General features: G+C 45.0%; 1 protein-coding gene across 2 annotated transcripts in view; it reads left to right on the top strand.

The window, feature by feature from the left end:
• The window catches only part of myh14 (myosin, heavy chain 14, non-muscle), a 77,422-nt gene extending 65,537 nt beyond the window's left edge, over positions 1–11,885 (top strand). The window contains exons 36-44 of one of the 2 annotated variants that reach the window (XM_080767904.1): positions 166–327; positions 1,433–1,561; positions 2,054–2,142; positions 2,718–2,841; positions 3,589–3,797; positions 3,965–4,073; positions 4,355–4,527; positions 4,882–4,905; positions 6,354–11,885. In XM_080767904.1, the coding sequence (XP_080624030.1) occupies positions 166–327; positions 1,433–1,561; positions 2,054–2,142; positions 2,718–2,841; positions 3,589–3,797; positions 3,965–4,073; positions 4,355–4,527; positions 4,882–4,905; positions 6,354–6,543 (1,209 nt within the window). In that variant the 3' untranslated portion in view covers positions 6,544–11,885. The remainder of the gene's footprint in view (positions 1–165; positions 328–1,432; positions 1,562–2,053; positions 2,143–2,717; positions 2,842–3,588; positions 3,798–3,964; positions 4,074–4,354; positions 4,528–4,881; positions 4,906–6,353) is intronic. The other variant, XM_080767905.1, reaches the window with a different exon arrangement.
• The last annotated feature ends 4,703 nt before the right edge of the window (positions 11,886–16,588 follow it).

The following is a 16,588-nucleotide window of genomic DNA, read 5'->3' on the forward strand; positions in this document are numbered from 1 at the left end:
TACTTCTACTCCACTACATCTCAGAGCCAAGATTTGTACTTTCACTTCACTACAATTATTTGAAAACTTTAGTTACTATAGTTACTTTGGAGATTTTCATTTTGGATTAGAAAACATACATACAGTGTATGTATTATTGTCGTGTGTGTACCAACCTCCCTCCAGGTGAGGGAGCTGGAGGTGCAGCTGGAGGAGGAGAGGAGCCAGCGCTCCCAGGCTCTGTCCGTGAAGAAGCAGCTGGAGGCGGAGCTACAGGAGGCGGAGTCCCAGGTGGAGGCAGCCAATCGCGGCAGGGAGGAGGGGCTCAAGCAGCTACGCAGACTGCAGGTACGGGGAACGTGACAGAAATGATTTAATTGTGTTTTTGGCATCGAACGTTTCACAGGTAGAGCAGATATGACAAACAACTTCACTCACAGACATTACTGACAGACAGTAATAATGTTAACCCATTTAGGCCTGACGTCAAAATAAAAAACAAGTCTTCTGAAAGAATATATATTCAAAGATTTGTGCTGCATTTTCTCTATAAAAAAAAAATAGCAGACCTACCTGTGACGGTGTGTTCAACCCAGCAGTATTATAATGAAAACGCTATGTGATTTCATTGCAATGTATAATATTATCCCCATATCTTAGTTTCACCAACATTGTTCATGTGAAATTGGCCTAAGCCTATTGAAATTATGAGAATCGCTATGTATAGCGCATGGTTGGGTGGTCCGGCCGGCTTGAAGCATGCATTCAACCCGTGCTCGCCAACGGTGAGCCGTCGCGGATCATCATAGCGATTTTTCGTCATTGCACTGAATAACCGTGGACAGAGTAGTTCACATGAACGATGCTGTAGTGGCTGGGGCATTTGAGGGGCAATATATGTTTTATATGCACGATTACAAATAAAAGAGAATTTAATTGAGAGTCTCCTCCGCTACTTGCTACTTCCTCATTTGCGGGACTCGTCGTGTCAGTCGTGTGGTATTGCGATTATGCTACAGTTACCCTTAAAAAAAAACATGTCAACTCAATGTCATTGTTGTAAGTTGTAACTAAGATATCGATAGAAATTCATAATTTTTTTATGTCATATTTAGCCATACGAGCGCAATATCCATAGCGTCTCTCCCAGCAGCAACAACAATCCCATTGCCTGAAGTGACCTGGCTCGGCCAATGGAATGACAGGGGGAGGGGGGGTGGAGCTATTTGAATTCTGTGTACAAACACTGGAAACTATATCAGCTTTAAGTTTCTACTGAAAAGTATATAAAGAGTAAGAGTACCTCGAGGGGGGGCTTTGTGTCTGTGTCGATATGTGTCTGAACCACTAGGGGTCACTGTGTTCAAGCTCAAGTCTCCAATTACACTGCCTAAATTGGGAGAAAACAATAGGTTTAAAACAAACTGTGTTTGTGTGTGTTGCCACTAACCAGGGCCAGATGAAGGAGATGTTGCGGGAGCTGGATGAGACCAAGCTGGCCAGAGAGGAGGTCGTGGCTCAGTCTAAAGACAGCGAGAAACGCCTGCAAACGCTGGAGGCCGAACTGATACAACTCACTGAGGTGTGTGTGTGTGTGCGTGCGTGCATGTGTGCATGCGTGCGTGCGTTCCGTATCAAGCGTGTTTATCGAAAAGCAGGTGCCTAAATGTAGCCTAACGAGTGCTACAGCATAATATTTTGGGTTGAAAAGAGCTTCATCTTGCTTACAGAATGGGACCGTGGTGTGTATTATGTAGTTCACGTATCCAATCTGATCAACGTTGTGGATGTGGAGAGAGAGAGAGAGAGAGAGAGAGAGAGAGAGAGAGAGAGAGAGAGAGAGAGAGAGAGAGAGAACTTGCGGAACAGATCATTTCAAATCTGTCTGATTGATGGATGGATAGATGGATGGATAAACTCATAAAAACAAAACTGTCCAAAACCGACAATTACCGGCCTAATGCAATCTTTGGTGTGTGTGTGTGTGTGTGTGTGTGTGTGTGTGTGTGTGTGTGTGTGTGTGTGTGTGTGTGTGTGTGTGTGCGTGTGTGCGTGTGCGTGTGCGTGTGCGTAGGAGCTGTCGGTGTCAGACAGGCAGAGAAGACAAGCCCAGCAGGAGAGAGATGAGATCTCGGAAGAGATGATGAACAGCACCTCTGGGAAGTCAGTATCAATTACACCAAACTATCAATGGGCTGTGTGTACATACATACACTGTGTATAATGAGTACCGATGCACTGTGTGTATACTGTATGTACATGACAAAACATACTAGATATGTATGAGCAACTTACAAACTGTCTGGGGTGAAATATCCCTTATGTCTGGCATTTCTATTATTTCCACTCCATTCTCCACTCCACTGTATGGATTTTTTATTTTATTTTCTACCAAAAACTGTGTGTACAAAGTAAGGGTATACTGTGTTAGCGTTACTACAAGTACAATTTACAATTTAGGAATTTCGCAGACGTGACTCATTCAGAGCGTGTTACGATAAGCACATCAAATACGGAGAGAGACAGTATGTGGCGCCTCAGTGAACCAGGATCACGGATAAAACCTAGCAACCTGGCATCATTCTAAACAATATGCTATCAAATTAATGATCTGTACATTACTGACAATGTGCATGCGCGTGGGTGTGTCTGTGTGTGTGTGTGTGTGTGTGTGTGTGTGTGTGTGTGTGTGTGTGTGTGTGTGTGTGTGTGCGTGTGCGTGTGCGTGTGTGTGCCAGGTCTGCTCTGTGTGAGGAGAAGAGGAGATTGGACGCGAGGGTTGCCCAGCTTGAAGAGGAGTTGGAAGAGGAGCAGAGTAACTCTGAGCTGTCTGCAGAGAGACAGAGAAAGACTGCACTGCAGGTATATACACTCCATACACACACTACACCTGTGTATATAGTGGAACCAAATGGACCCTTACCTACAGGTCCATTTGGTTTCATTTTATGCCCTTAAGTTAATCGTTAAACATCTGCATTACCTAATTTGCAAGAAGTCTACACAATTAGGCTAGGATATGGGCGGCTGTGGCTCAGGAGGTAGAGGCAGGTCGTCCGACGATCCCTGGGTCGGCGGTTCGAATCCCGCCTCCTCCTCCTCCCCCTGTCCACATGTCGAAGTGTCCTCGGGCAAGACACTGAACCCTATACGTTGCCTCCAATGAGTCGGTCAGTGCTAGCTTACCACCAGTGGCGTGCACAGACATTTAGAGGGGCAGGTGCTCAAGTGAAAAAAAGGGCACCTTGTGCAGCACGCGGAACCGGACGGTTGCCTTAATAGTGTGAGATTTATAGATTTTGGGGCCTAAATAATATATTAGAAGCTTTTTTTTCTCCAAAAGGGCACATTGCCAAAAGGGCAGGGGGTGCTCTAGCACCCCCTAGTGTCTATCTGTGCACGCCACTGCTTGCCACCATCGGTGTGTGAATGTGGGAAGTGAGGACGCTGGCGTCGACTGTTCACCTCCCAATGTATGAATGAATGAACCATTAAAGCGTTTTGAGCACTTACAGAAAAGCGCTGTAAAACGCAATTCATTATGAGTGAAGTGTCGAGGCTAGATGAAAAATGAGCGCCCGGCGTCTACCCCATGGCGTCCCCGTGCAGATGGAGACCATGACGGTGCAGCTGCAGGGAGAGCGGACGCTGTGCCAGAAGGCGGAGGCGTCGCGCGAGCAGCTGGAGAGACACAACAAGGAGCTGAAGTCTCGCCTGGGCGAGCTGGAGGGAGCCATCCGCGGGAAACACAAGCTCAGCGTGGCCGCCCTGGAGGCCAAGATAGACACCATGGAAGAGCAACTGGAGCAGGAGAGACAGTGAGAGGACACGCGCACACACACACACACACACACACACACACACTGACGTTCCGTTATCAACTGACGTTCTCCTTTGCTTAGTATAAAATGTCCTGTAGCTCATCCCATTACTTTCTCCCTCTCTCCCTCCCTCTCTCTCTCCCTCCCTCTCCCCTCCCCACCAGGGAGCGAGCCATGGCCAACAAACTGGTGAGGAAGACGGAGAAGAAGCTGAAGGAGGTGATGATGCAGGCGGAGGATGAGAGGAGGCACGCGGACCAGTACAGAGAACAGGTATTATGGACGTTCCAAAGGCCAGTGAGTCGATATGTTTCCTCCAACTGCGCCTTGGTCTGCCCCGGGGGTCTCCTCCCAGTGGGACGTGCCTCGAGGACCTCCCTATATAGGGAGACGCCCGAGAGGCATCCTAACCAGATGCCCGAATCCACCTCAGCTGGCTCCTTTCTCTCTCTCTCTCTCTCTCTCTCTCTCTCTGTCTCTCTCTCTCTCTCCTCCCGTCCAGTTGGATAAGTCCATGGTGAGGCTGAAACAAACGTTTCTCTCTCTCTCTCCAGCTGGATAAGTCCATGGTGAGGCTGCGTCAGCTGAAGCGTCAGCTGGAGGAGGTGGAGGAGGAGAACTCTCGCTCCAACGCTCAGCGCCGGAAGCTGCAGCGCGAGCTGGAGGAGCTGACGGACAGCAGCCAGGGCATGAGCCGAGAGATCAGCGCCCTCCGGAACCAGCTCAGGTGTGTGTGCGTGTGTGTGTGACTGTGTGTGTGTGTGTGTGTGTGTGTGTGTGTGTGTGTCTCTGTGTCTGTGTCTGTGTGTGTGCGAGTGTGTCTAATAGCTGTTCACGTGCATGAGCTGTTTTTCTCACACCTGTCCTGCATGACTATATTATTATTTTAAGGTTAACCATTTGTTCACTCGTTGCATTTTGTTTCCCATTAAGCCTGACTTACCTAGCCTTGCCCTCAGTTAACATCATGGTTTGGTTTGTGTTTTTCTGTGGCTGTGTTTTTACCTAACAACCCCCCCCCCCCCCCCCCGTGCCTGTCACATCTAACACACCTGTCTGCATCACACCGTCCGTCACTCAGCCTGCCTGAATGGAGACCAGACAAGTAGGTCACACTGACACTGTGTGTGTGTGTGTGTGTGTGTGTGTGTGTGTGTGTGTGTGTGTGTGTGTGTGTGTGTGTGTGTGTGTGTGTGTGTGTGTGTGCGCGCGACTGCGTGAGCGTGTGCATGCGTGTGTGACTGTGTGTGTGCTGTGTACACACTGCATGTGCTAGCATGTTTTGCATGATATAATACACCGTAATTAGTTTTTCTGTGTGATTAATCATCACCGTGATCATTAATTCCATTACCTTAATTTCATTTTAAGTTAATTTTCTCTATCATGTCTTTGCTCGGACCGTCTCTTCCTGCTAACGTTACGATTGAAGTCACAATGCTTTAGTTTGTCCAATCTATGGACTTGTTCGGCAGATCTACAAGCTCATAGCGCGGCACCGAGTGCCGCGCTACGAGCTTGTAGGTCTGCTATTTTTGACTCTGGTAGAACTTTGGGATTGTACCTGTCTGACAATGAGCACACCGTCACTGTCAGTCCAAGTCGGGCCTCTTTATCTGTGCTCTCGTTGCGAGTCAGCAACCAGAAATTCACTCTCCCTGTGATGGAGCTCGAAACCTTTTAAATTGACAGTACACACATTAACCAGTTAACAGTTTCTTCAATGTCATTTTACAAAAGTAAAAAGGTTACTTGCCTTCTGTCTGTACTATATTTGAAGGCCCTACTAAAATGTAGTCCAAGTGATATCTTTTGGTTAAATACCTTTTCTGTTTAGAAAGAGCTGAAGAGACATTTATTCGTAATTATTACAATTTACAATTTAGGCATTTAGCAGACGCTCTTAATCCAGAGCGATTTACATTAAGCAATAACAAAAAGCATGGCATACATCACATATATAAAAAGTAGTTATCATGAAACATGCGTAAGCTAAGAATTAACAGTGGAGTATCTATGTAAACTATACATACTATACTATATTATATATTATACATAAAATGCAATTATAGTGCTGTCTACGTAACCTGCTATAAGTCTGTTTAAAATACTATCTAAGTCTACATAAAGTGCTATATTTAAAATATCTAAGTCTACATAAAGTGCTATATTTAAAATACTATCTAAGTCTACATAAAGTGCTATATTTAAAATACTATCTAAGTCTACATAAAGTGCTATCTAAGCTATTACAGTACATAATATACTTAAAGCACATTAATGAATGGTTGATTTAATGATACTGATAGGCAACGTTTGATTTAACTTCATTTCATTTTAGATTGTGGTCAGCAACATTATCAGTTCTCTCTCCGCAAAATATTAGAAAACGTGCAATAGTGGCCTCCATAAAAGCTCGGATGGATAAGGTGCTCATCATCAATGAAAGTTAACGTGCTCCATCCACTGCCTGTAAACCGGTCTGAACCGGTCTGAACCGGTCTCACGTTCCAAACGCTATACACGACTAAACGAAAGCACACTCTTCCACAGGCGCGCTCCACTGCCTCTGGCCATGCGTGGCCGCCGAGCGCTGGTGGACGACCTCTCCTTGGAGAACTCTGACTCCGAGGACCCCCCGGCCTCCCCGACGCCCTCCTCCGGTGCCCCGGGGACCCCCACCCCGTCCTCGGACGGGGGCATGGACGCCCCGCCACCATACAGCATCAACAACACCGAGTGACACTGCAGGCGCGCACACACACACACACACATCACCACACACACACACACACACACACACACACACACACACACACGCGCACACACAGCACATAACGGAGTAACATAGTACATGAATGCAAATTCGCACCGATGTACTCCGTGTCCAGTGCGCACATTAGGAGTGAACACAATCACACTTAGCTACTGTGTAACGAACGGACTGGTGCATCTAGCGCTTTTTACAATATCGGCTACTGTTTTTTTGCTATAGCGTGAGCAGGGAACACGTGCATAATACCCGCAAACCGACCGCAGCGAGAGCGAGCCGGAGACAACTGGAAAACTGGGAAGTGACATTTGTTTTTCACACAGAACAGAAAAACCACAGACTTTGTGCGATGTCTGCAATGTCTCTACCTACAGTACAGTGTACCTCTGGGGAAACCAAACTACATCTCCCAGAGGTCTAAGTGAGGGAGGGACGCTGTTTGTATGCAGGATACAAGGATGCTGTACAGTGCTTACGAAACCATGGCGGGAAACAATATATGGATGCTGTGATCTCCTTTAGGAGCCAGTTCAATATGAAGCCATGTTTAGCTCTTTGATGATGGGGAGATTTCTTTATTTTTATTTTTTTCCTTTCTCTTTTTTTTCTCTTTTGCTTTATAATCTGCCTGGGCTTCTTCTGAAAGAGAATGCAAGATTGACAATAGTTCGGGAAAGGTGTTCAGACAATCTACACTTTGCAGAAAAAAGGAAAATAAAAGTTTAGTTGGGAAGAGAAATTAAACTGGCCGCTAGCATGGCAGACAACTTAACGTATTTATATTTCAGTAAAAAAAAAAGAAAAGAAAGGAAAAGAAAAACAAACAAAAAAACCCGAAATAAAGTATCTTGGAATTTTTACAATTGCCATAATCTTAATTAGACCAGGAAGAAAGTGCAGCTGGAAGAACTCAAAAGAGTTGTATAACGAGCGAAAGAGAGCCAGTCATAATTGTACGCGCGCATCAATCTAAATCCTGTCTTTTCAATGCAACTTTTGTCCAACCGCTCCATAATGCACTGACCATGTGATGATCCCTACCAATCCCCATGCAGCATCTGTATTTGGGGGGGGGGGGGGGGGGGGGGGGGATAAGAACGTTTACCGAAAATAGAAGATCTATTTCGGGGCGAATATATTTAATGTAGAGGCAAAAAAAACAGAGAGAAGACACTAGTAGTATATAGAGCTCTGAGGGACTCCGGTCAACGTTATTTTTTTGATAGCTGTGCAGTTTGTATGCTCTCAGACCAGACCAGACCAGTACAGATCTGGCTGCCGAGATAGCTGATCTCCAGATCTAGCTGATCTCCAGATCTAGCTGATCTCCAGATAGCTGATCTCCAGCAGATCTCCAGTGAGGTGTGTGTGTGGGCGATGCCTGTATCATTTACTAAACATCAAGCCTCGGGTCATCTTCCCTACACAACGCGTGTTGCGTGTAAATCTGTGTTTCATTTACAGTATGTGCCGCAGCGTATAGACCCAGATTGATGATGATGATGATGCGCAATAGGAACACAATATCAGCATTAAACATATACTCATTTCCTCTGTGGTATGCCACAATTACAACAATATACAATAAGGCTTTCTCTCGCACCAAGTGCCATTATTTTCCGTATTGTCTTTTTTTTTTTGTCTTACTCTTTCCGTTTATTTTTTGTTGCCTAAGGAATATTACATCCGATATGACGCGTTGAAGTGTCACGCGTATGGTGACGCAGCTGCGTTTTGATTGGGCGCATCCGATCACAAAAGTCACATTGAAAAGACAAACGGATAAAGCCAGCATCAGCTTTTTTAAATATTGAACATGGCTGATCAATCATAAGGAACTGGAACGCAACTCGGTATCTACGGTTCACTCCACGAGTCTCTTTACACATAGATCCATTTTTCATATCATATATATATATATATATGAAGATTTCATATATGTTGTGTCATAATATGCTATGGCACAGTAATATAATACAATAACATGATTTCATAAATGCTTATGGTGTAAAAAAGCAACTTAGGATTTGTTTAAAATAAATTATAACCTTTTTCAACACATCCAGTAACGTTAGGTAATATTATGTAACGATAGGTAGTTAGGTATTGCTGTAGGGAGGTAGCTAGGTAGTACTAGTTAGTTTATTTAAATAAAGTCTTAAACATATTGCTTCTTATCTTCTTATTGACAACAAGCAGTCAGATTCCTATACTTTGTATCAATCTAAATATGAATAAGTTATTGATTGCCTGTTGCATTGTTTTTGTCTTGTTGGCGAGCACTGTCCTTATGATTAATGAACGATCAATGTGAGTACTACTGGTATTGACAGCACTGATGTCGGGTTCTGTTCTTTTTTTTTTAGCTTGAACTCGACAAAACTTCTCAACGTAGAGGAACTAAGCGTACATATGGCAGCGTCGGTGTGTTTGTTTTCCGTTTCCATTGAGCTGGACGACCTCGGAAGACTTAAGCGGTTGACTGGCGGAGAACTAGAGCCGTCAGGTTTTAATGTCGCCGCGAGAGAGAGAAATGTGGAAATGTTTGGCGTTTCACTTTGGCCTTTTTCACAGGGAAAAAGTTACGTACGACAGCAAAACGACTTTTAACTCTGAAAACAACCTGTGTAGAACGAAGTGTGAAAGTTTGTCTTTTAACATATTCCGTTTGTTTTTGTTTAAACAAGCATCTTGTACAATGTCATATTGATTTTTATCAATTTTAACTGTGTAAAGTATCCACTGAAACAAAGTGTGTGTGTTTAACCAAATGGTGGGCGTATGGATGAGAAAAGGGACTTCAGCGTGTAGTGAAAGAGTAGCAGTAAAGCCCGATTTATTCTCAGTCGTGTGGCACTAGTTTTGCTCACCGAAAATAGCAGATCTACAAGCTCACAACATATTGCAGCACAATGCATTGTGAGCTTGTAGATCTGGTATTTTCTGCGTGCGACACCTGTGTGCATCTGTGTATAACTCGGGGCTTAATGACTAGTGTAGCCGACAGCAGTAGCGGTGTGCAAAGGTTTTCCACTGACTTCCAGAGATTTGGCCCGCATGAGTTTGTTAGAAAAGAGGTTCTAAGCCTCCCATAGTAGAAGAACTACCAGAAGACCAGTTGACAGTACTAGTACTGTAGTAGTAGATTCGGAAGGCGATGTGGGATGAATCTGTGCATATCTTGATATGACGTGCATATCTCTGAAGTAAAAATGTATGTCTTTCAAGCTAAAGACTCATAACATTTGATTGATGCATTTGTTGTCAAAACAAAAAGAAATCACACCCGTGTGAACTGAGTGTTGCAACCACCACCCCCCCCCCCCCCCCCCCCCCAGCACTATCCCTCTCTGTTTCTGGCACAACAGCGCCCCTACTGGTACTCATTATACTGGTGCTCATTAACCAACACATAGGTGAACACATACAGTAGGTGAACACACGGCCACGGACATTGCTGTTCCTTGGAGTGGTTGCACCACTCAAAAACAACAGGTTTGATTTGAGATTTCTTTCCGCATATAAGAAACGTCTCAGTTTCCCCCGACATGTCTGTGATCATTTTGTCGCGTGTCATTTAACAAAATGTCCCGTTTGTGTGTTTGTGGATAAACCTCCCCACGGACAGCTGTGAGTGTGTACAGGGATCTTATCTATTGGAAAACAACGTCTTAAACAGGGCCATGCTGCTTAAATTCACTATAAATCTGTTACATAGTGATGTGGATTACACCTTTTTTTATTTTTGAGAGACAACGAGCCGGTAATGCAAAAGGCTGTGGAATTGAGATGACAATGGAGGTTGCTATAGGATATGTTAGGTTCCATGTCCTTAACTGTTATTCCTAATTCCATGGTGGAAGTCCATATAGAGCCAGGGATGAACAATGCAGTAGGTGTTTGACATTGATTCCACACACAGGGCCTGTAATCATTAGGTAAACAGGGTCTGTCTGCTTGAGATAATTGATTTTTGATTACCTTTGCGTCTCTGTTGTAATGTGTACAGGGCGGGGGGAAAAAAACTCCAAACTACAATGCAAAAGTAATATTTGCACTGAGGAACAAAACAGCAGTGAGCCTGTGTCAATGCAGGGCCCAATGTCCGCCTTGTCCTAAAGTCCAAAATATAAGTTTTTTTTTTCTTTTAGATGATGATAAGCTATTTCTTTTTTTTTCCTTGCCAAGCCAGCTTTCAGCTTGATTCAATGTTAGCAACGAGTGAAGAAAGATCAAAGCATGGCTGGATTTGGGCCGTTAAGATTGACCTTGTGTGACTACTGAACAAGAACAACAATGACATATATTTAATGTCCTGCCAGAGGGGGGGTTTTCTTTCTCTTTCTGTATGATTTGTCTCTTTTAGTGATATGTAAATGATTCTGTGGGGGGGGGGTTGTTTATGTATGTTTCTGTGTTGAATTGCTGCACTTTATGCATCACCAGTAAGGGGTTTAAAAACACAGACATCGTCAGATTGCTAATTATCGATCTGCTATTGGAGAGTTTGGGAAACGGAACAATGCTGAAATTGTAAAAAAAATGAGCTGGAAGACGCAACGACAAAAGGTTATCGCTGTTGTCACTCGGACCGTGTTCTCATTTATCTGTGATTATTTCCAAATGTCATGTGTTTGTCTGAATCTGGGCGTTCAGGTGACACTGGACGAACCTCTCGAAGGAAATAGAGATTAAAAACTGCAGCAATGAGACGTTCCGCCAGTAGAAGGATACTATATCAAAACCGGTGCTTCTTCAAAAAGGTGTTAATTTATCTTCTATTTAGAATCTTTTGAAAGGATGCGCCTTCTCAGTATTTTTATTTGTGGTGTTAAACCAAAGTCCTATATATCGTTCCAGTGGTGAATACCTAAACTTAAAAAGGTATTATTGCGGCACACACACACACACACACAAATAAATATAGATCTTCAGGACAACGTTGACCAATCTCGATTTCAACAAATTTACACTGGCCGGGTCAGCAGATGCGCTAACGTTCTTGTCTTTGGAGTTAGATTTTCGCAGAGAGGGATTTATACCTGCGTGAATAAACCTTTCCACATCCATAGGTACAGTTATCGTAGAGATATAACTTTGTCTTGAAGATCTGTGTGTGTCTGGTACTCTTTGGGTATTCCAACGATGGTGTTGATTCTCTCTCTCTCTCTCTCTCTCTCTCTCTGTTTGTTTATGGCTACTGTGGAACTTGAAACCTTTTTGAAAATGTGTTTTATTGTTTTAGACTCATTTTGTTCATGATGCTGTAATTCTGACGAAAATCTGACTTTAATATATGTCATTGGTTTTCAGCTCTGCGTTCCTGTGCTTGGTTCTTGGGTGGCGGGGGGATATATATATATATATATATGTTGCACACATTTCAATCAATTCAAACACTCTCATCTCATACGTGTACAACATGTCATGCACACAATTAAGTCTTCACTGATTTATCCCATATATACAGCAGGGGGGTTCTCAACGCTTTTGGCTGGGGGGGACCCCCGGAATTCCGGAAATGCTTTGACCATGTATCGCGACCCAGCCCCCTCAAACTGACTGCAAAAATAACCGTAATAATAGAGAAAGTATAATAGATAAATGAGTGCAGTACAGCTGTGGGTTTTCAACCAGTGGTCCGGGAAACAACCAGTGGTCCTTGAGGGGGTTCCAGGTGGTCCCCCCAGCTAAATGATGGAGAGTTGGTACCCAAATGGACCCTTATAGATTTAAACTCTTGAGAGAGTAAAATGGTCCATTTGGTTTCATGTTACGCTCTCAAGGGTTAGATTATTGTTAAAACATCTGCATTACTTTAATTCAGAAGAAATCTACACAATTAGAGAATGTAGAAGAATTGTTAATCCGTCGTCTCTCCTATGCTGCCAACATCCATTTGGAAAGAGTTGTGGACATAATCTTATCCGACGACAACCGAATATTCTTTAGTTTAGGGTCTGAGAGGCTAAATGTCATCAAATGGTGGTCCGTGGCTCAAATATCAAATCAATAATGGTGTAAATATGTGTAATTGGCCGCCGACCCCCAGCTGAAAATATGTTGTTTTCCAGAAGCAAAGATGAGAGTTGAAAATGTTCGCTCTGAAAGAATATACATTCAAAGATTTGCGCCACATTTTCACGATTTTTCAGAAAATAGCAGACCTACAAGCTCGTTGTGTGGCCCTCGGTGCCGCACTATATGAGCTTGTAGATCTGCTATTTTTCAATATAGCTAAAGCATAACATAATGCAAAACCAAAAGGGGTTGTTTTATTTACTTACAGTACGAGACATTGGACCACAACGCCACCATCACAGTTATTTTACACAGAGTACACACGCATGCACGCACATATAAATACACATACACACACACACACACACACACACACACACACACACACACACACACACACAGCACTGACAGAACTGTACCCGCATGTTGATTGATGAATGAGGCCACTTTACAGCTGTTACAGTTTGTTTAACACATTTTCTTACAGGTTGAGCTCATCGATTTCAGTGAGGCAAGAATGGTAGAAAACGTGGGGGCCTTTTTATACTAAATTGGGACTTGAAGGGGAAGAAATGTTTATTATTTTCTCTTGAAGGGGCATGTTCTGCGCAATAACGTCTTTTCATTATGTCTACCCTATGACCTCTGAGATTTATATTATTGATATTGCAATTAAAAATAAAATGTGGGGGCCTACTATAGACCCTTGTGGGACTCCGGTCAATGAAGTATAGCGGGTTTTAATGGTTAAAGTGTACACGCACGCACGCACGCACGCACACGCAGAAGAAGAGAGTCTATTTCGAATCAGAATTTCCCCCGAGAGTTACACTCGAATTTGCTGCTGACAGCTTCAGCTATACTGTTTTTACACCATGGCTCCACAAGAAGATAGTCTATTAGAAAGGGTGCGTGTGTGCGTGTCCGCCCAGAGCTACTGTAATTTCTTAACCCATTAAAACCCGGAAAGCATGCATCATTTTAGATTTTAATGTTGGCTATTCAAAGAGGGCAAATATACAAGCTCACAGTGGCACGAAATGCAAGCTTGTACATCTGCTATGAACATTTTTGAAAAACGTTAGTGTTGAATCACTTTGAGTTACGAAAAGGTAACTGTCATCAATCGGCTGTGCTGTATTTAGCACTAAACGACAGCGGTACCCTTAGTTCAAACGATTCACCTCCTGTAGTTTTGGGGAATAGATTATGCTGTAACAAATGACCCTCGTCCCTGCCCGTTACGCGGGTCAGGTGACTTCCTGTCCTGTAAGATATCGGTGAACAGCCAGTCCTCCTCCAGGGGCTGCAGGCTGAGAACGGGACGCTGCTGCTGGGAGGAGAACCGAGGAGGAACGGAGAAGGACTGAGCCACGCCTTCAAAGGACACGTTCTTAGGAGCCCCGACGCCGCCCAGCGCCATGAAGCAGCTCTCTCGCCGTCGGGGAACGACCTGGTACATGCAGGAGGAGGAGGAGGACGTCTCCGGTAAGACGTCGTAAAAACGGTAAGTCTCGGACGTGCTTTGAAGTTGTTGCGGGACGACGACGCCTTCGCAGTGGGCGGACGGCTCGAAACGGCTGAAGTCTATCTCTGTCGGCTCCTGCCGTTCACTCGCCACCCTACAGTGTGAATTCCCCTGTTGTTCCTGGTAGCACAGAGTCTCTCCCACCACGTCTCCTGCATGGTCTCTCCCGCCGCCGCCGCAACCACCACCACGTCCATAGCCATAGTTCACTTCTGAAGAACGCCCTACCTCACTCGCAGAATGACCGTTGCTTCGGTGAACTAGCATCATCTCGTCCACAAAGACCCCCGGCCGTTCCGGACAAGCGGCGCCATCGGCGCCCGTCCCACCGGCCCCTCCCCAATAGGTTCCCCCGTCTCCCCGGTAAGCGCAGCCGCTGTCGACGTAGCCCTCCACGCCGTCCACGCAGGGCCCCGAGTCTCTGTCGCATGCGACGTCTGACTCCAGCGGATACATCTCGTCCATAGGCTGGTGCTGACCCTCTGCCACGCAGTGGGCCGCCGCGTCCTCCTTGGGCTGCGGGGAACACGCCGGGATGTCCGGGAGCATTTGGAGCGAGAAGTCGCACGACTCCAGGGAAAGTGGGGAGAGGGACAAAGACAGCTCCAGGGAGAGGGACGGTGAGTCACAGGCGTCCAGGTCACGATGACTCAGCGGAATGGTCTTGGAGAGTGAGTCGCATTCGGTCCAGCCACAACAGAGACCGCTCTGCGGGGGTCCGTCGGCCGCTTCCGGTGGGTTTTCGTGACAGCGCAGCCCCGTCTGAAAGTGCTCCTCCCAAACGTTCACGTGTTCCGGTATTTTAGCCAGCTCGCGGTCTCCGCTGGCTTTCTCGCGGCCGGCGTATTCGTGCGTTCCTTCGTCCTGACTGCTTATCTTAGCTGTGTAAGTGTCGGACTGACATTTGTGGTTCAGTGTCCACTGCTGGCCTGCGGAGTTTGACTGATTCTTTTCACTGCCTTCAGTCGGGTCAGGTGAGCCGTGGGGGAAATCAGAGCCGGACTTTGACAGTCTCTTTGTGTCCTTCAGGGCGTCGCTGACCGTATCTGCCTCCTCTGGGCGGGTTTGGGAAGCGCCGCGGGACGTGCCGTGGGACCGCTCCTCTCTCACTGACAGACAGGGGACTTTATTCTCCTGCTCTGTCGAGAAGAGAGCAGAGGCCAGACGGTGGTTTGCTGCCTCGATGTCTGCAAACTTCCTGTTAGGAGAGACGGATATTCAAGGATATATTAGTGAGGTTAGATGAAGTTATTATGTTCAATTGTTCATAGTTTTAACCACTTATGCCCGTATACTTATGGTAGACGTATGGTAACTGTTCTTCTTCTCCTTTGATGCTGACAATAACCTAATCAAACTGAAAATGACTTAAACTGAATCATGTTGTCATCATTTTCAGGCCTATCATTCACACGTATATCAAGCAAATGTTTGGTTGTTTTTTTGGGCCACCACAATGCTTTTCCAATGGGAGTCACATGGTTTGACCGAACATTTTTGTTTGATGAGGGGGGAGGGGCAAAACACCACCAGCAATCAGCAATCAAACACAAATGTTTGATCAAACCATGTGAGTCCCATTGGAAAAGCACAGTGTTGTGCCCCAAAATAACGACCAAACATTTGCTTGATTGGTGTTTGGTACGTGTGAATGAGGCCTCAGTGAGCGACAAGGCCATGCAGAAAACTATAAATGAGCCTTTTATAGGTCACTCCGGCGCCACCACACACACACACACACACACACACCTCTGGATCATGTTGTGTAGGAACCTCCGATGGTTGACCTGCCGCTTGGACGGCCGCTTTTTCCGCGGCTTCTGGAGAATCCTCATCACGTGACCCGCCGCCGAGGTCACAAAGGTGAAGAGGTCGCGACCCCAGGGAAGCCCTCTCTCCAGCCCGGGTTTGAGCGGCTGCATCATGGCGTGGTGGCGTGGTGGCAGGAGGAGAGAGAGGGTCGTATGGGAGGAGCTGGACACGAAGCCCAGGGGGTTACACTCATTTCCAGTGGTGGAAAGTAACTAAGTACTTTTTAAGTACTGTACTTAAGTACAATGTTGAGGTATTTGTACTTTACTTGAGTGTTTCCAATTTCCAATACTTTTACTTCTACTCCACTACATCTCAGAGACAAAGGTTGTATACTTTTACTCCACTACAATCATTTGAGAACTTTAGTTACTAGTTACTTTGGTGATTTCAATTTTGATTAGAAAATATACATTAAACACTTTAATATACTATACATTTTGGCTATTTGAATATAGCAGATCTACTATTTACTGTAGATCTGCTATTTTCAATAGATTTTGTACACATTTTGAACTTGTGAAATGGGACATTCTGCAATATGAGTACTTTTAGTACTTTAAGTACATATTGATGCAGATACTTTTGTACTTTTACTCAAGTACATTTTCAATTCCGTACGTTTACTTGTATCTAAGTAGTTTTTAAATTGCA

The sequence above is a fragment of the Protomyctophum bolini genome (genome assembly GCF_963924005.1).
Source record: "Protomyctophum bolini genome assembly, chromosome: 7".
Classification (NCBI taxonomy): Eukaryota; Metazoa; Chordata; class Actinopteri; order Myctophiformes; family Myctophidae; genus Protomyctophum; species Protomyctophum bolini.